The sequence below is a fragment of the Marmota marmota genome, unplaced genomic scaffold, assembly GCF_001458135.2.
Source record: "Marmota marmota marmota unplaced genomic scaffold, marMar, whole genome shotgun sequence".
NCBI lineage: Eukaryota > Metazoa > Chordata > Mammalia > Rodentia > Sciuridae > Marmota > Marmota marmota.
The window spans coordinates 5,367,370-5,386,716 of NW_026000241.1; the positions used below are offsets into that span (position 1 = coordinate 5,367,370).

Below are 19,347 nucleotides of genomic sequence, written 5' to 3' on the forward strand. Positions count from 1 at the left end.
ACAGAATCTTAATGAGTTGACTGGGTTAGACTTGAACTTGAGATGGTCCTTCCTCAACCTTCAGAGTTGCTGAGATTATAGGTATATGTCACCATAAGAATGGCTATGTCATTCTTTATATATATTATTTATATATTATAAAATATATATATATATATATAATTTTTTTTAGTTTTAGGTGGACACAATATCTTTATTTTATTTTTATGTGGTGCTGAGAATTGAACCCAGTGCCTCACACATGCTAGGCGAGCGCGCTACCACTTGAGCCACATCCCCAGCCCTATGTCATTCTTTTTAAAAAAATATTAATTACTTGAAATTCCACTTTAACTAGGTGTCCAGTATTTAATCTGGCAATCACAATAAGATCAATTTCTAAGTAGACAGGCATGGGAGAAAAGACCTCTTCAGGTGTCAAGGTGAATCAAGAAACATTTTTTAGTGAAAGTTAACACCACATGTCCTTGTGAAGTGTCCCTGTGGCTAGGAGGTGTGCTCCTGTGCCTTGTCTCTCTTTGCCTCCTGTATTCCGTGGTCTGTGTGCTATTTACTGGGCCTCACCAGTTCTCTATGGATGGGTTTGGGTTTGGTGAATGCAAACACTGTGGCCAGAGTCTCCTTGAATGGGCATCTCTGTGCTGGGAGAGCACCACTGTAGGTACGTTCCCGTGTGTGGACTTGGCAGGTCCCAGCGCCCATGTGCTTTTCATTTTGATTGCTGTTGCAAAGTTCTTTACTAACGGGGCAGCAGATACATACGGCTATGGTTTGATGTGGTTCAAGTGGGTACCCCAGTGGTTCATGTGTTGAAATTTAATCTCCATTGTGAGGTATTTTGAATATTGAGACTTAGTCTCCAACTATGATGTTCAGAGGTAGTTAGGATTAGATACAGTCATCAAAGAGGAGCCCCCATGGTTGAAAACTGGTGGGCTTGAAGAGAAGACTAAAGGGACTGCAGAGCAGTGGGTGGTGCATTCATCTGTTTTCTGTTGCTATAACAAAATACTTGAGCCTGGATAATCTGTAGAGGAAAGAAATTTATTTAGCTCACAGTTCAGGGGCTGGGAATCCAAGGCTGGGCAGCTGCCTGTATGAGGGCCTGTGGTACTTTTTAAGAAGGTACAAAACAGAAGAGAATGAGTACATGGAGAAGAGACAAAGCATGAGGGGTAGGGCTCTTTCTGTCACCACCCACGTCCAAGGGGATGAACCTAGTCCTGCCTGAGCAGCATGAATGTGTGCGTGTGTGCGTGCGTGCGTGCGTGCGTGCGTGTGTGTGGTGCTGGGGATGGAACTAGCGCCCTTCACATGCCAGGCAAGCGCTGTAGCACGGAGCTGCACCCAGCCCACATTAATCCCTCTCGCTGATCTATTCCCCTGCTCCCAATGCCACCACAGTGGGGTCCAATTTCAACTTAGTTTCGTGGGGAACAGACTATACCCAGTCCTCAGCAGGTGGTGTGCTCTGTGGCCAGGGGGGAGCCCTGGACACACGATACAAACGGGAGGTGTTCTTACAAGCCGTGGTCTGTCTTTCCTCCTAGAATGGCTTTCTTACGAAAAACCAGCCCGCCTACTCACGGTGTTTTTAGTGACCTCAGTGACATCTCCTTAGAAGATTCAAGGATGGAAGACCTCAGAAACTTGAAAGTCAGTAGAAGTTTTACCCAAGCAGCCTCCGGTCAAAGCAGATTTCTAAAAAGAAACCAAACTATAGGTGAGAAGCACTTAAACCTGCAAGACAATGCTGTCCTGGGCAGTGGGGCCCGGCTGACCCTGGGCAGGCCCCTCGCCACCGCCTCCAAGATCCGAGCCAGCGCCGCGCTCATGAAGCTGGCCCAGCTGGAAACCAAGATCCGGAGTCGGCAGAGCGTGCCCACGAGCTGGTCTGACACGGAGTCTGACTCGCGGCTCCTGGAGGACGGTCTTGCCGGGAGCGTGGACAGATCCACCCCGGGAGCCACCTCGGGCCCTGCCTCGCCGCACACCCACAGAACTTTCCAGAAACAAGCCCGTGAAGCCCCCCTTCCCAAGAGCAGTGTGCAGAGTGGGCAGGCCAGTAGGTTCCTGAAGAAGAAACAGCCACCTGTGGGTAGCGCAGCCCCCGAGGCCCACGCTGGGAAGGAGAGGAATCTTGAAACACCCAGACAGAAAGAACCTGCTAGAAAATTTGATGCCCCAGACAGCGATGAAGAGGAAATGAAAGAATTGCTAGGAAGCTTGATGGAATCTTCTAGAGAAAAAGAAACAAGTCTAAATCAGAGGTTCACCAGCACTACCGTCAGTGAGGAGGAGCGCGTGAAACCATCGGCGGTGAGGTTTTCATTTGTTTGTTTGAGTCCCATCTTTATCACTGCCACCATGATGTCATAGCATGACTTTTATAGTGATGTCACCAGAAACTATTTGAGAGAAGAGCTTGATGAGAAAGGGTAGGGTTTTGGCCAATTGCAAGTATCTGTTGAGGGTCTGCGTGGTGCGGGGTGGCGCTTGGGACACTTTGCGCTGTGTTCGCGACACAGCGTCTGTGCCTGGTGTACACCACGGCACTTTGGGTTATTTGGTTTTGTTTTGGAGACATCTTGCTGTGTTGCCCAGCGGGCCTTGAACTCCTGGGCTCAGGCGGTTGTCCTGCCTCAGCCTCCCGGGTGCTTGGGTCCGCAGGCGTGTGCTGCTGTGCTCCAGATGGCTTTCACTCTGTGCCCCTCATCAAACAGCAGCAGTAACCAGTTCTCTGAGGACGTGGAGGAAATCAAACTCCGTTTCTCCTCCTGGCCTCCCACGGCACAGACCGCCTCGCTCTCTTTCTCTTTTTTTGCATTTCTGGGGTTGGAGCCAGGGCCTCAGGCATGCTCAGCACGTGCAGTACCACTGAGCTGCACCCAGCCCTGGGTCGCTTCTGTGACCCTCGAGGGGTGTGGAGGCTGCTGTGTGCCAGCCGCCAGGCAGCCCCTCTGCAGCAGACCCCGGGGCTGTCCTCTGGTTCCGTTCAGTTTTACCTGGAGGTTGCAGCAGGTTGCACAGGTTGGGGGGCTCTGCACCCCAGACTGTCTCCCACTTCAGACATCGGTGACAATTTTGTGCCTCTAGAACTTCCACAAATTTGGGTTCCCAGAGCCCCTTCTTTGTGCTTAACTTGCTACAGTGGCTCACAGAACTCGGGAAAACACATTATTGGTTTATTATAAAGAATATTTTCTTTCCCCCTCTCTTTCCCTTCCTCCCTCCCTTCCTTCAGTGCTGGGGATGGACCCCAGGGCCTTGCACAAGGCAAGTGCTCTACCACTGAGCCACATCTCCTGCAAAGGGTATTTTAAAGGATACAAATAAACAGATCCCCAGGGTGAGGTCAGGAAGGGTCCTGAAGGTGGAGTTGGGGTGCCTGTGGACGAGTTCTTGCTCAGCTTCCTGTTGGCCTCCATGTGTTCAGCTTTCGTCAAGTTCTCTGCGTCCTGTCCATTGGGGTTTTATGGAGATTTTATTGCACAAGCATGATTGAAACATGGACAACTGCGCAGAAACCTGAGTAGACAAAAAGATTAGATCTAAAGCTAAAAGACTGGGTGGGAGCTAGGCGTGGCGCACACCTGTAATCCCAGCTACTCAGGAGGCTGAGGCAGGAGGATCACAAGTTTGAGGCCAGCCTCGGCAATTTATTGAGACCCTAAGCAACTTAGTGAGATCCTGTCTCAAAAACTGAAAAGGGCTGGGTATGTAGCTCAGGGTGCAGTGCCCCGAGCTCATCCCTGGCACCGAGGGGGAGAATTCCACTGTAGAGGGGGACCAGTTTCTTTACCCTTGTGTCTGTTGAATGACTCCTGGGTTGTTTCCGGCTTTGGGCTGTCGTGAACGGTACTGCTGTGAACATGTGAATGGCCGTGTCTGAGTCCCTGTTTCCACCGGCACACCTAGGAGGGGATTGCTGGGCCATACGGTAATTCTGTTTAAATATTTTTGAGGACCTGCCAGACGGCAGCCGCTGCACCATCTTAGCCCCCGTTGGTCCTGTGTGGGTGTCGGCATTCCTTCAGGTCTTGGCCAACATTTGTTATTTCCTTTTTAATTACCACGGCGGGTGGTGAGATGTGGTAGAAAGGTTTTCTTTAGCGCGGAGGATCTGCACGCTGGTTTTGGTGCTTTTGGCGTCCTGGGCTGTCAGAGACTACCTACTCTTGGGGCTGGAAGAACCTTAGTTTAGAAAATGTGTGCGCTGGATATGGTGGCACATGCCTGTGGTCCCAGCTACTGGGGCGTTCAAGGCCAGCCTGGCAACACAGTGAGACCCTGTCCCAAAATAAAAAAAAAATAAAATAAAAAAAGAGAAGAGTAATTAACAGTATGTATTTGAAAGCGAAGTGACCTTTTTGATTGCCTGTGGCACATTCTCTAATCCCCAGTTACCTCATCTCAAAGTGCCTTGACTGGGCTGTGAGGAGAGCGGGAGGGCGCAGAGGTCATCGCTGAATTGCTGAAGTCCTGGTGTCGCGCTTCCCACCAGCTCACCCTTGTGGCATAGAAGGAGTTAATTTATCAGAGTTTGCTAATTTCTTGTCTTTTCTTTCACCAAAGTAGGGTCAGATCCGTGCCCCGCCCCGAGCCCCTCTGTCCAGGGCGGAGCTCTCCAGCTCAGGGCCTTCCCAGACCCTGGGCCTGTGCAGCACGCGGTCAGCGCGCCGGGGGTCAGCGCGCCGGGCCCTCCGCAGTGCTCGGTCGGGAACCTGCTGCCCGCAGACTCCGGCGGCCCGCGACGCAGCCTCCCGCGACTCCTCGATTTCCATCCCCGACGCCGCGGTTTCAAGATCAAAGTCTTCAACGATGGGTCACATCCAGCTCGCGTCTTCCTCCGGGAGGAGCGGGAGGAGCGAGCCTGGGCCCGGGGAAGCCTCCGATGACAGCCTGAACGGTAACCCCTAACCCCGGCTCTACGAGCCCCCCACCCCCCGGCAGGGCGGGGCCAGGGCCGCCCACCGCAGCTTTCCGGCTTGAACCAAGTCTGTTTAAACAACCCTCCGAGCCCAGCCGCGGTCTGTGGGGCAGCTGGGTCGGAATAGCAGACTGTGTGACTGAGCAACAAGAGGTCGCACGTGAGGGTTCAGGGTCCCAGCCTGGACCGGCTCAGCGCGCCTCGGGGTGTAGGGATGGCCCCTTCTTGCCGGGCCCTCACGTGGTGGGCAGCGCCAGTTCTCTGGTCTCTTCTTGCCCTTTAAAGGACACCAATCCCACTTCGGGGATTCTTTTCTCCTGACCTCCTCCAAACCCCATTACCTGCCAAGGACCTCACCTCCACAGACACCTGGCCCCTCAATACCCCTTAGACTTCGCAGGTCAGAAATATTTACTTGGGAAAAAATTGACCTCTATACTGAATATGCAGCGACTTTTCCCCCCTTGTCCTTATACAGTAGATCATAACAACTGTTTACAGGGCATCCACAGTGTGTTAGCATTCCCAGTGCTTTGGAGACAATTTAAAGTATATGGGAGCATGTGTTTGAGTTCTGTGCAAATCCTGGGCCCTTTTCTATAAGGGACTTGATCAGCCAGATTTTGGTTTCCGCAGGAGTCCTGGAGCCAGTCTCCACAGCTTCTGAGGGACAGCTGGACCATTGCAGTAGAGCTCAAGTCTTCAGCAGAGATTTAGAGGGTGCACAGATGTCCAGCCCTTCCCATCCCAATAACCCTGCCCAATTATGAAGCAGTAACTTGGGGGGACCCTTCTAGAGGCACAAACATCGAAAAGGCAGCTCAGTTCTTTTGTCACTGAGCTCTGGCCCTCCAGCCCTTTGTATGTTTTTGAGACAGGGTCTTGCTGAGGCTGGACTCAAACCTGGATCCTCCTGCCTCAGCCTCCCGAGTCACTGGGATTACAGACATGTACCCCTGCCTCCTTTTTAAATTCAGAAAAGAAAACAAATTTCTAAGTAGTCAAAGTAAACATTTTTGTTACTTCAACATTATTCAACATTATTTTTAATACTTAAGAGCAGAAGAGGAGGAAAAAAGCTTTGAAGTCAACATTTATTTTTTCCCTCTGAGATGCTTTATCACCAAATCAAAGTTAAGTAATTGTCTCATAAGTGCCCGATGTGTGGCAGAGGGTGCCAGGTGTCATGTTGGCAAGGACAGAACAAACAAGCAAACATATTCCCTGCCCTCCAGGGACCAGCACGGCCATAAGTGGAGTCAGTCCAAGACTAATGGGCAAGTCAGGCCTGTGTTTCCACCATCTAGGAGGCTGAGGCAGGAGGTTGAGGCAGGAGGCTGGCTTGAGTCTGGGAGTTCAAGGCCAGCCAGGGCAACTTAGTAGGGCCTGTCTCAAAAAATAAATAAATAAATAAATAAGTGGTGGGTAAGTTAAAGTCCCACGATTCGGCAAGCAAAGATCTGCTAGGGTGAGTGGTGAAGCATCCCCAACAAGGGTCTGTCCCTTCCAAGTGGCCCTGCCCAGCCACAGAAAAGCAGGTATGTTCAAGGCTGTGTGTCTTAGTTTTCTTCTGCTATAATAGAGGATCACAGACTGGGTAATTTATAGAGAATGGGGGTTCATCTGGCTTATGGTTCTGGAGGCTGGACGTCCAAGATGCAGGGGCTGCCTGGTGTCTTGCTGCTTCTTTCTGCAGCATCCCAAGGTGGAAGGCCAAGGGAGGCTGAAAGCCAGCAAGCAAGAGGGGGTGGCAGCCGTGGTGCACACATATAACCCCAGCCACTTGGAAGGCTGAGGCAGGAGGATTGAGAGTTTGAGGCCAGCCTCAGCAACTTAGGCCCTGTCTCAAAAATTTAAAAAAAGGGCTGAGGATATAGCTCAGTGGTAAGTGCCCCTAGGCTCAATCCCCAGGACCAAAAAAATAAAAAGAGGGCCGGAACTCACTTTTATAATGAACCTACTCCTGAGCTACAGACATTGATAAGGCAGAGTCGCTAGGACCTGATTGCATCTTGAGTACCAGCTCCCAACACTGCTGCATTGGGCATTAGGCACCAACACAGGGTTTTGGGGACACGTTCACTGAGGCATCACGGATGTGAGGAAACTCCCTGGAGCCCCTGCAGGGCCCCTCCTGCCAGATGCCACTTGGCATATACGTTCCTGACTCTGATCCTTAGTCGTACACATGAGGAATCCAGCACGAGGGGCTGGGTAGTAAGTGGGGTCCTCAGCTTGTCCCATGTCACCTTCACAGATGAGAAGGTGGGCCTAAGCTGGTGGAGAGAGCCAGCACTGATACCAGGCCCTGGCTTCCTACCTCCTGCCATCTGTCATTCTGCTCTTTCTCTTTGGGGGCAGTCTCCCCTGGTGGCCAAGTGTCTCCTTCTGTCCTTTAGCTGCAGCCTTGAGGGACATAGTGGGGGACGGTGAGTCCACATTTGGAGTCCAGCATGCCAGGGGTGGATGACCAGCCTCCCCTCCAGCAAGCTGTGCCATCTCAGGCTATTTGGGCCTCAGTCTCCTCGTCTGTAAAACGGGGCATCAGTGAAATGGTCCACGAGAAGCCCCTCGGCTGGTGCTGCCTCACAGCGGTGCCTGTGAGAGTTGGCTTTGGTGACCATATGGACACCCAGTGCCGCTGCTGTCCCAGAGTGCAAGTCTCAGACACCCGATGCTGCCTTTGCCCCTGACCACCAGGAGGTCTTAGTTCACAGGCTTTGTCTCCTAAAACATGGTGGCGCAGGTCTTTGTACCCACCTGAGTGGCGTTGCTGGGGGAGTCAGGAGGGGTTGCCACCCCTGGGCTGGAGCCAGGGCCTTTGCCCGGGGCTGTGGCCAAGCCCTTGCCCTCTGCGTCTCCCTGGGCCTTTCACTGGCTGTCAGGTGAGAACTTAGGCACTTCAGGCCACATCTCACCTGGGCCTGAGGGCCCCTCCCTCCACTGCCAGGCTGCCCCTTGCTGTCCAGCCCTCACACCATGGCATTTTTGTCACCAGTTCCCTGAGGTGCCTTATGTCATCTGCTCTGTCTAGACCGGGGGCTTGGAAGCCCGTTGTCTGTTTCTATAGACAAAAGTTTATCAGAACGATCCATGCCCTTAGGTGACACATAATCTGTGACTGCTTTCACACTCGTCTGGCTGAGTAGAGTTGTCCCTTGGTACCTGCAGAGGGTTGGTTCAGGACCCTACAGATATTCCAGTCCCTTCTGTCAGAAGGATGGGAGAAACCTCTGCACATCCTGCACACTAAGCCACCTCGGGAGGACTTGGTCCTAGATACAGTGTAAATGCTATGCAAATACTTGATACAGTGCATTGTTGTTTTTTTTTGTGGGGGGGTGTCAGGGATTGAACCCAGGGGCGCTTAGCCATTGAGCCAGGTTTTAATTTTTCTGTTGTAGTTGTGGATGGACAGAATGTCTTTATTTTGTTTGTTTATTTTTAAGTGGTGCTGAGGATTGACCCCAGGGCCTCACACATGCTAGGCAAGTGCTCTGCCACTCAGCCCCAGCCCCAGCCCCAGCACCCTTTCTATTTTTTATTTGGAGACAGGGTCTTGCTGAATTGCTTAGGGCTTTGCTAAGTTGCTGAGGCTGGCTTTGAACTCGTGATCCTCCTGCCTCAGCCTTCTGAGCCTCTGGGTTACAGGTGTGGGCCATTGCACCCAGCAACTGTATTGTTTTAGGATTAATAACAAGAAAAAAGTACATGTGTGGGATAAATGCATCCCCCAGATACGTTTGATCTGACTTCCGTGGAATCCAAGCTGCAGAACCCACAGATGCAGAGGGCCAACTGCAGTCACAGGTGTGCCCCCAAACTGGAAGTATTTCCCCTGTAACCCCTTAGAGAAAAGCTGCTGACCCTGTGCTACGAATCGAGGTCAGGGACTGAATGTCTTCATTGTCTTCCTAAGCATTTGTGGAGTAAACGAAGGAGTCAACGCTGCCTTACTAATTTTTAAATTACAGATTTTAGAATCAATATTTTATCCCTTGATGACCTGTCTCCGGCCGTCAGTGAGAGATCAGACTTGGAACAGAAAGTAAGTACATTGGAGTCATTTTATTTTATTTTTTTAGTTTTTTGTGGTGCTGGGGAGGGAACCCAGGGCCTCAGGATTGCTCAGTGATTGCTCTACCACTGAGCCACAGCCCCCGGCCACTGGTCCTTCTAGATTGTAGAAAGGCTGGAAGGTTTTATTTAGGCCAGTGGTCCTGCGTGCGGCACATTGGCACACCTGGGGACACTTTGGTGGTTAGGATTGGGGAGCAGGGGGGTGGATGCTGGGATGTACTCAAGAGTCTTGGAGAGCACAGGATGGTTCTCGCTAGAGAACATTCTGGCCCCAGGTGACAGGTTGTTGCAGTCCAGGGACTCTGGTGTTGGCGGTAACAAGCCCAGCAGGTGAGCAGGTGATCACAGCCACCCCCTTCAGAGCACCCAGAGTCACATCCAGGCTGAGGCAGCCACGTGTGTCCTGGTCGTGGTGACTTCCGTGTAACCACCTGCACATCTCCATAATACATAGGATGCCACTTAACGTTTCACATGTGTGCCGCCTGAACATGTCCCACGTCATGAGGGTTGTGACTCTCACCCTTTAGAAAACCCTGCGCTAAACATCTCTGGGGTCCTGGGGTGGGGTGCACTCCATGGTCGTGCTCAGCACGCCGAGGCCCTGGGTTCCATCCTCTGCATCCCCTGGGCAAGGGTTCCATCCTCGACACCCCCCCCCAACTCCAGGGGGACCAGTGTACCCTCCCAGGGGGATGGCTGAGGTGTCCTGCTCACGCAAATGTGGTATCCTTAGAACACTCCTTTTCCAGTGACTTCTGCCATCCTTCGTTTTAGGAAGGAGCCACTCAGAGGGCGAGAACGCCAGGCAGGAGCCGCCCCGACAAGACACCTGCTGGACTGGACGCACCAAGCCATGCCCTGCCCAGGAGCTCAGCATTTCAGGGAAAGGCCACCTCTGTGGTTGGGGACGAGGGCCTCCCCACTGAAAGTGAGGTCTCAGAGCGTCTGAGTGCCAGCCTGGCCTCTGCTGCCCAGCAGGACAGTGTGTCCAGCGCGAAGCCATCATCTGAGACGCCCACAGAGGACAGCGTGGGCTCGGCTTATTCGGAAGATTTTGAAAGCCCGCCGAGTCCCCCGGCCTCCGAGCCAACGGCTCCTTCCGAGGCAGCTCTGGACGGAACACTGGCCACCGTGTCGGAATGCTCGAGGAGTCTGAGGACAGACCCCCACAAACCACCCAGGGCTAGGAAGAAGGGCGGCCGGGGCGTGGAGAGGGTCACCGTGAGGGAAACAGCCGTGCAGACCCTGGATCCGGCCTTCACCTACCAGTGGACCAAGGGTGAGTGTGGCGGCCTTTGGGGACCTGGGTGGCCAGGACAGGTGCTGGGGAGTGATCTCTGGCTTCCCGGGAAGCACGTGGAGAGCCGGGGTTGCTGGGATCTGGCTCTTGTCATTAGCCAGCTTCCAGGGGGGGCTTGGCACCCGCTCCTCTTTCCTAGATGAGGCGCAGCTGCCCTGGGTGTTTCCAGTGTCTCCCCAGCTCTGAGGCATACAGGAAAGTTCCAGAACCAGACACCACGCAGCCCTTCCTAACTAGGCAGTTCTGACACTAGAGGCAGTTCTGGTGCTGGGACTGGGGGACACAGTGCTCCGGGCATGGGCTGGGTGGAGGCCAGGGTGCTGCTCAGCTTCCTCCAGCACCCACGACGCCCTACTCCAGGGAGTGGGGAAGCCCCGGCGAGGAAGGGTGCCCACCAGCCTGTGTCCCTCGAGGATCTGCCTCCAGCCCCGAGGGCCTCCGGGCGCCGGCTCAGGGTTAGCTGCTCTGAACTCCGTGCTGCCAGCTCTCGGCTGCACCCTCGTGGCCGGCTCCCTCCTGCTCTCGCCGTTTCTACGTTGTCTTTACAATGTCGGGAAGGGACACTGCTCCTCACCCAGTGTGACTTTCTAGGCGCTTCTCTCATTCCCAGTTTCAGGCTGGGCTCTTCCTGTGGAAAGGCCCCTCCCTTCCTTTTAATATTCTGCTTCCTTTCCTGATCTAGATGACCATTTAGACTGGCTCATCCCTGAGCTGCGCCCCCAGTCTTTTTGGTTTTTTGACAGGGTCTAAGTGGCTGAGGCTGGCCTTGAACTTGCAGTCTTCCTGCCTCAGTCTCCTGAGTCATGAAAACATGTTTTAAACCTGGGGTCCGGGACTCAGGAACTTTTGTGTCCCCACCGTGTCCACGAGCCAGTGTTTGATAACATAGCCAGTGGGGGGCACCACATGCATTTCTGTCCATATTTGTGGCAATTGAGATGCTACTATGAAGAGTCAGGGGACTGTTTTGCTGGGCTGGGCCTGATGGCGAGAGGGGAGACGAAAGGCGGTCTCTGGGAAGCTGGCTGGGCAGCGTCCAGGGCACACATTCTTGAGTCACTAGACCACCTGGTGGAACACAGGCTGGCATGATGGACACCTCCAGCCACTATGAGCTGCAGTGGTCACGCCAACCAGTGGCTCCTTTGCTGAACCACCGAAAAAGGTTTAGGAAAAACTTAAAGAGAAAGATTCTAAAAGCAAGCACGTGGCCATCATGTTCAGAGAGAGGAGGACGGGTGCGTGGGCTACACTTCAGTTCTTACTTGGGGACAAGAAGGTTGCAATCCCAGGTCTCGTCACTCACCCCTTTCCTCTTTGTGCTTGGGACAGCGGCCGGGATGGCGGCCATTGGGCCTGCCCTTGGGAGTTCCTACGTGGACCCAGTGCCCATTGCCAGCCACGTCGTCAGTGCCGATGCCATAGAAGGTAGGAGCCTGGTTGGCGGTGGCGGTCCTTCCTGGGGAGTGGGCGCATCTCTTGGAAGTGTTTCACTTCTTTAATGCTGCATTCAAGAATCCATTGGTGGAATTATTTCAGTGGTTAGTAGGATCCCCGATGGCAGCCTGAGGGTGTCTGCGAACCTTCTGTCACCTGCAAAAGGACACCCATGTCCAACAGGCGGCCTAAAGGCAATTCACTGCGCTGGGGTGGGCTCAGGGGAGGAACACTGGCCTAGCATGTGCGTGGCCCTGGGTGCCATCCCCAGTGCCATCAAAACACCCGCCCTCAATAATTCCCCCCAGCTCACCCCTTCTGCCCCAGCAGATGCTTTTATTTGAATTCTGTTTGAGCTTTTTGCACATATTTAGTTTTATCCCCTAAAGACACTGGCCAGTGCTGAGTCACAGCAACAGGACATGGCCTTTGCGTCCTGGGCTGAGACTAAGGAGTCCTTGTGGTCTGGGAAGAGTGCTAGCCACCTGGAGGTGATGAAGGTGCCCCAGAAGCCACCTTCCAGTTCAGACCTGCCACAGCCCTGGGGAAACTTACTGCCTCAGAGATTTTACACACACACACACACACACACACACACACACATATTTTTGGTACAAGGACTGAACCCAGGGGCACTGGACCACTGAGCCACATCCCTAGCCCTTTTGTAAATATTTTATTTAGAGGCAGGGTCTCACTGAGTTCTGAGGCTGGCTTTGAGTTTGCTGTCCTCCCGCCCCAGCCTCCCGAGCTGCTGGCGTTCCAGGCGTGGGCCACTGCTCAGCAGTCTTAATACTAAATAAACAGCAGAGTTTTTGTTTTTTATCAGATTTAATATTTTTAGTTAAATGTCAGTTTTTTTGTTTTGTGGTGCTGGGGGTGGAACCCAGGGCCTTGTACTTGCTAAGCAAGTGTCCTACCCGAGCTACAAACCCAGCCCCAATTTTTAAAAAAATATTTTTTAGTTGTCAATGGTCCTTTATTTTACTTATTTATATGCAGGTCTGAGAATTGAACCCAGGGCCTCACACATGCTAGGCAAGTGCTCTACCACTCAGCCCCAGCCCCAGCCTTAGCCCCAATTTTTTAATTTAAAATTTTTATTTATATTTTCAGAAAATGTGTTTTTAGCTAGGCACAGTGGCACACACCTTGGTCCCAGCTATTCAGGAGGCTGAGGCAGGAGCGTCAGGTGAGCACAGGAGTTTGAGCCCAGACTGGGCAACAGTGAGACTAGCTCTTAATATTTTTTTTTCATATTAATGAACTTTAAGTGTGACATCCACACACATATCACAGTGTAACAGAATGGAGGCGGGAGTAGGCAGTGGTCTCTTCAGGAGCAGCCCCACAGTGCCAAGTGTTGGGGCTGCAGGGCTGGGGTCCCTGGAAAGCCGCTGAGTAAGGAGGGGGTGCAGTCCTGACAGCCTACAGCCCTGCCGTGCTGGCGCTCAACGACATGCTGAAGCAGCAGCTGAACCTGACGCAGCAGTTCATCGCCGCCAGCCGCCACCTGCACCTCTCCCTCCTGCAGTCCATGGAAGGGGACTCGTTCCACTACCACTCCCTGGAGGAAGCCAAAGAGGTGACGGCAATGCGGAGTGGGCGGGGCCAGGGCCCACCACATACCCGTGGGCACCTGTCCCTCAGGTTCTGGTGCGTAGCCCCCTGCTGCAGGGATGTGGTTGGGCTGTCACCTTCTGCCACTGTCACCTCTCCTTGTCCTGTGATGAGCTATGTATTATACAGTGTGGGGGACTGAGCCTGAGTCTTACGGCGAGCCCTAATGGGGCTGTGTGGCCTCAGACCAAAGGGGACCTGCCCTGTGGGGCCCTGCCCTCTTCCCAGACCCTGAGTGCTGCCCAGGGTGGTTCCTGAAGGCACCGGGCTTCCTCCACAGTCCCTTGGGCTGCAGCTCGAGAGACGCCCTCACCTCCCTTTTTCCTCTTGAAAAGCTTAATTTCCTTCTGATAACCAGAATATATGAGCTCGTTTGATTAAAATTCCATTAGGGGGCTGCGGCTGGCTCAGCGGCAGAGCACTCGCCTGGCACGCGGAGGCTGGGTTGGATCCTCAGCACCGCATAACAGTAAAATAAAGGCATATGTCCAACTGCCACTAAACAAAATTAAAAAAAATAAATAAAATTCTATTGAGGTATTGATTTACCGTCCTCCATAATCTCAAAGATAACTATTGCCAACGTGATAGACTTCCATTTTTTTCTGTGCAAAGTGTGAAGTATTATTAGTATTTAAAGAAACAGTGTCATCCTGTATGTGCTGTTCTGTTTTTCATTCATTCTATATACAAAATATTTCAGCACAGTTTCCAAAAAAAAAGTTTAAAAAGTCATAATGCCACTAACCCTAAAACTGGATTTGCTCTGTATGATGGAAGACCCAGTGTTCAGATCTCCACTTGTCATATTAAAGTTGCACATTTTATCCCCCTTTTAAGTTCACTTCTTAATCTACTTGTTGGTGCTGGTGGAGCCCAGTGTCTGGCGCGTGCTGAGCGCTTGCTCTGCACTGAAGCCTACACACCGAGATGGTCCCATGTCTTTTTTCTTAAGCGTCTCTCTAGAGCCTGTTCTTAACCTGAGCAGCAGAATCCCTGCAGGGTGAGAGCAGCTGCTGGGCCCACTCGGGGCAGGACGGGCGTGTCTCCCGAGTGCCCTGTGATGCAGGCAGCCAGCTGGCTGGGGACCCACTCTGAGAAACGCTGCTCTGCAGGCCATCCGCCCCCTTGCCGTTATCCATGGAAGGAAACAGGTCCTCTGACCTGCGCTCATTCTGGACATTGCTAAGGGCACCCTTGGGGCCCCTTTAACTCACTCCCTGCTGGCCGTGCATTAGCCAGCCCTCATCTGAGGCGACCTGGCCACGTCACCTGTGTCAGTCCGCCACAGCCCCTGCTGACCGTGTCCTAAACGTGGCACCCAGGTCCTCCTCCTTGACTGCTCTGAGGCTGCCCTTCCCTCTCCAGCCCAGAGCCTGCGGCACCTCCCGGTCTGCACAGCGCCTGGCGCTCCTGTGTGCCAGGACCAACCACCTGGCCTCCCCCACCAGCCCTGTTAGACCCTGTTGGGGGTGGGCGCCATGGCCGCGTCTCTTCCCAGCACCCTCTAGGTGCGTTTGGGGGTGGTAGTGCTGATGGTGTCCCCATCTGTCTCCTACCCAACAGTATATCAGGTGCCACAGGCCCATACCGCTCACCATGGAGGACGCACTGCGGGAGGTGCAGGAGGAGCTGTAAGTACCAGGTGAGGCTTGAGTTGGGAACCCACACACACACACGCACACCAGTTTCCAGGTGACATCCGTGGTGGGGCACAGTGTTGGGGTAAAGGCTTGGGATTCACTGGAGGTGAATCCCTGCTCAGAGACCTGCTCAGCACGCTGCTGAGGAAATTGCCCGTCAGCATGAGGACATGATGCAGGACAGTGGGGACGCAGCACAGGCCAGTGCTGGCTTCCTGGTGGGCACAAGGCAGACGGAGCCGATGACGGGACTCCTGTTCACTAACAAGGACATGAGAACAACTCCTCACAAGACGCCAAGGCCCCAGCTCCACCGGGCCTCATCCAGAACACGCCCCTCACTCCACCCGCACTTCTCACTTTCACACGGAGGAGAAGGTCTTTAAAAAAAGGCTTTATTTGAAGGCAAAACAGTAAAATCCACAAGAAATCGTTAACAGCACGAGTTTGTTTTATCCAGAATCAGACACATTTGAACAAGTCACAGCTACGGGAATTCTAGAACAAAATCAGATATTTATCACATGGGGGTGAAAAATTGTGGGGGGAACTCTGCATCTTACTGAAAAGAATTTTTCAAAAGTCCTTCTTTACAAATAAATGGCACCGCACCAAGCTGCTGATGGATTCAGGTGTGGGGGATCCAGGCAGCTTCTGGCAGAGGTGACACTCCTCCTGGCCCCACCTCCCTTTGGGGGTGGGCTGGGGGTATGCAAATGAAATGACAGAGTAGGAGGTACCAATCGGGAGGTGGCACTCCACACTCAATCTAAATGGGTCCTCGCACGCAAGTGCTGGTGTTGGGTTCCCCTAAGTGACAACCACAAGCAGAGAGGCTACTTGTACAGATGCCCCCAGGGTGTCATCGCTGACCTGAGGACACCTTAGGTCGTTTACTTAGAACCTTTTCTTTCTCCAGATAATAGCAAATGGCTAACATTTGAGGAAGAAAAACCAACATACCCAACTAAAATAACTGAACTAGGGGCCAGGACACTTCAGAGGAGAGGGGTTTAAAATGATCTTATTGGGGACCGTCTTAGATCAATATTTTTTTCTAAACCTAAATCAATCGGAATCAAAATGAAAACCCTGGTGAACTCTGCTAATCCAGGAGGTTTTGCTTTTCCTGTTTTAAACTGAGCAGTGACAGCACCTGGCCTTTGCTTGCCACTACAAGGGCAGTGGGTGGGTGCTGCCCTAGCTGCCCCCTGCTGGTGCCTGGCCTGCCCTCCACACTGCTGCTTGTGGAAGGGGCTTAGGTCTGACTCAGGGAAGACGCGCAGCATCCACTCCGTCAGGCGTGAAGAATTCTCATTCAGGGACTGGAGGGTCTTGGGTTTCTTGCTTCGCTGTAAAGGGAAACGCGCTCACGGCCGTGGTGCTGTGGCACCTCCTCCCGGGGTGTGCAGGTGGCGCCTGAGCCCTTCCCACGCCAGTGCATGGCGCTCCTCACTAGGCCCGTGTTAGTCTTCCTTCTCTTCCTTGCGTGCCCCAAACGTGGAGACTGCGTGAGAACCGAGCTGTCACTACGATCTTCCACTGCCAGCAAGCCAGGAAGGTCCCGCCAGCCAGCGCCGCCAGCCACCGGCGCGCTCCCGGCCCTGGGCTCCTACTTACACTCGTCCCTGGCCTTCATGCGGGCGATGAAGGAGTAGCTCTTATTCCGACGGTAGTTCTCGTAGGGGTCGTCCAGGGCCACACCCACGCCCTTGTACTGGTCCCACTTATCCCGGACGTCCCCGCCCTTGATGGGGTCCTGGATCCCCTGCTCTTTCACACCAAGGCCGCCAGAGCCACTCCAGCCTGAGAGAGGGGGACACATGTTCAGAGTCCTCGCAGGAGGCCTACAGGTGGTGGTGGTGGGGTTGTCAAAAGGGAGGTTGCCTTCGGGGAGGTGAGTGACACAAGAGCAGGCAGTATTTACACGGAACAAGGGGCTAATAAAGAAGACCCAGCACCAGCCCTGCTGGCTGGCCACTTCAGAAGTCCTAGCAGTAAGCCCCAACTTCCTGTGACTCCTCTCTCCCCATTCAAAGAGGACAAGAAAACCCCGTCACCTCCTAGATCCCCAAGTGGCCAAGGGTTGGGGTCCGAGGACACTTACCCATCTTCACCAGCATCTGATGGCCTTTGTTCTCTTCTCCGAGCCTCGAGTCAGGTATAGGAGGCGCTGAGTTAGAACCCAGACCAGCCGAAGAACTAAAATTAAGACAGGTTACATTTTTCAAAAAATAGACAAATTTATTGGAATGACAAATATTAGAGTATACAGTTTGTCACTCAGGTAACTGTTTGCCATCATAAGGTAGACACATACATATTCCGTGTCTCTACTGTTCTTCATCCTCTTCATCTGCCTGATAAAGGGGTTCCCTCAGACGATGACCCTGTCCCTGCTTAGCTTCAAAGGCACAAGGTCACACTGAGCCTCCAAAGTGGTCAGAAATAGAGTCCAACTACTGTGCAAGCCTCATCAAGTGTGTGGCTGTGGGGTGGGCAGAGCAGAGGTGCTGCTGCCACTGGGTCAGCACCTGTGACACCTGTCTGTCTTCTAATGACAAATGTTTACACCATGACAGCAAAATACCAGGGGCTCCCAGTGCTCCCTGCAGGGCCCAGTGAGGACAGAGATCTTACGGCGGGGTGGGGCTCCTGGATCTTGACCGGCGCCTCCTTCCCGGGGAATATGACTTGGACCTGGAGCGTGACCTGGACCGCGAGCGGCTTCTTGAGGAGCGAGACCTGCTGCGGCTCCTGCGGAGGACAGCACCCTGGGTCAGAGGCTATAGGGACTCCGGTGTGGGCACCCGCGCGTGCCCGCGTGCTGCAGCTGCCGAGGCCTACCTGGATCTGGAGCGGGAGTAGGAGCGTGAGCAGGAGCGCGACCTGGACCTTGAGTAGGAGCCTGACGACTTGGAGGACCTCGAGTTGGAGCGTGAAGAAGAGCGCCCTCGGCTTTTGGATCTGCTCCGAGACCTGGAGGGGCCACTGTGGGGACAGGACTGATGAGCGGAGCCCCAGGAGCCCTGGCCTGCCTGGGACCCCAGTTCCTGTGAGACCCAAGAGTCCGTAGCCTCGAACCCAGCGAGTGCTGTTCCTCAATCACAGAAGACCCGGGTCCACTCTGCTCACTGGTGACCCCCTGCGGCCAGGGAGGCATGCTGACAGGGGCGCACGAACACATGTCAGACAGGCGGCAGGACAGGCAGACCCACGGCCACCTGGGCTCTCACCTGTTCCTCTTCTCCTGGCCTTTCCGCCGCCGCGCCCGCATTTTTGCTCGGAAGAACTCATAGAGGCCATTCTGCTCCCAGCCTTCGCTGTAAGACATGGCATGTCCCGTGTGACTGCAGACGCCCCTCCCAGAGTCGACTTATGAAAACGTCATCTGGATGACCCCTGCCCCAGGGAGCCCTGGAAGGCGCAGCCCTACCCACCTCGTTCCCAAGACGCCCCCAAGAGCATGCTGTACAAAGCACCTCAGGTATTCCAACAGGGCTGCCCTTCCCCACGCCCCTCCACCCTGCGGCCTCCCTGCAGGAGGCACAGGAGCCTGTGGGTGCTGCTGCCGGCTCCCTAAGACTGGGCCTGAGGCCACCAGGGCATGGAGTGGTGACTGCACAGGGACAGTCTGCCCGCAGGGGCGCGCCAGGTCACACCTGAGAGAACTTCCATTCTAATGAATGGATTCAAGAAGCCCTTTGTGGAGGGCCATCATGTCTGTGCCACACCTGTGACAATCTCACACAGAATGGTGCCCTTCTCCTTATAGAACCAGAGTAGATTCTGTGGCAGGGCATGTGCAAGGCCCTGGGCTTCATCCCCAACACCAAAAAAAAAAAAAAGAAGACTGCCGTATCTTCTTACCTGAACAGAAGACCTGGCTCTCAGTCTGTTCCTCAAATGCAATAAATTCAGGGGGAAGACAGGCCAGGAGGTGGGGACAGAGGCTCCCCGTCTGTCTCTCAGGGTCCCTCCCAGCACCTGTCCCGCTGCCCCTTCTCCGGAGCCTGTACCTGTTCCTGGGCCTGTCGTGGGAGGGAGGGCTGTAAAAGGCCTCTACGGCGGCCAGCAGCCTCTCGCTGGGTGGCATGGGGGGCGGAAGGCGGATGTCTTTAGGGTCCAGAGGCTTGTACTCGTGGTCTTCCAACTGTAGGGAGGATACTGCTGTTGCTCATGTCCACAAATCCCTCTCCAGGCCACCCAGGGCACAGCAGGGGAGTGACAGCAGCACAGAGGGCCTCACCCAGTCCCAGGAAACCCTGCCCTCAGAGGCTCAGCCACAGGGATCTTGCCTCAGAAAAGTCACTCAGGTGATGTGGCCGCCACCT

General features: G+C 53.8%; 2 protein-coding genes across 6 annotated transcripts in view; one reads left to right on the top strand and one right to left on the bottom strand.

The window, feature by feature from the left end:
• Positions 1 to 19,347, top strand: part of CUNH19orf44 (chromosome unknown C19orf44 homolog) — a 23,940-nt gene continuing 4,593 nt past the window's right edge. For 2 of the 4 annotated variants that reach the window (XR_007344309.1, XR_007344310.1), the window contains exons 1-8: positions 1 to 81; positions 1,551 to 2,319; positions 4,579 to 4,909; positions 8,905 to 8,978; positions 9,788 to 10,292; positions 11,646 to 11,741; positions 13,169 to 13,335; positions 14,937 to 15,015. Coding sequence is in view for 2 of the 4 variants with exons in the window: in XM_048795071.1 (XP_048651028.1) it covers positions 1,552 to 2,319; positions 4,579 to 4,909; positions 8,905 to 8,978; positions 9,788 to 10,292; positions 11,646 to 11,741; positions 13,169 to 13,335; positions 14,937 to 15,008 (2,013 nt within the window). In the remaining 2 variants the exon portion in view is untranslated. Of the gene's footprint in view, positions 82 to 1,550; positions 2,320 to 4,578; positions 4,910 to 8,904; positions 8,979 to 9,787; positions 10,293 to 11,645; positions 11,742 to 13,168; positions 13,336 to 14,936; positions 15,451 to 17,595; positions 18,875 to 19,347 lie in introns of those variants that run through there. The other 2 variants (XM_048795071.1, XM_048795070.1) reach the window with 2 other exon arrangements.
• LOC107145321 (calcium homeostasis endoplasmic reticulum protein) overlaps positions 15,392 to 19,347 on the bottom strand; it is a 19,869-nt gene continuing 15,913 nt past the window's right edge. For both annotated transcript variants that reach the window (XM_015489218.2, XM_015489217.2), the window contains exons 12-18: positions 19,033 to 19,166; positions 18,250 to 18,336; positions 17,861 to 18,004; positions 17,654 to 17,770; positions 17,121 to 17,215; positions 16,634 to 16,819; positions 15,392 to 16,520 (exon numbers count right to left, since the gene is read on the bottom strand). In XM_015489218.2, the coding sequence (XP_015344704.1) occupies positions 16,480 to 16,520; positions 16,634 to 16,819; positions 17,121 to 17,215; positions 17,654 to 17,770; positions 17,861 to 18,004; positions 18,250 to 18,336; positions 19,033 to 19,166 (804 nt within the window). In that variant the 3' untranslated portion in view covers positions 15,392 to 16,479. The remainder of the gene's footprint in view (positions 16,521 to 16,633; positions 16,820 to 17,120; positions 17,216 to 17,653; positions 17,771 to 17,860; positions 18,005 to 18,249; positions 18,337 to 19,032; positions 19,167 to 19,347) is intronic.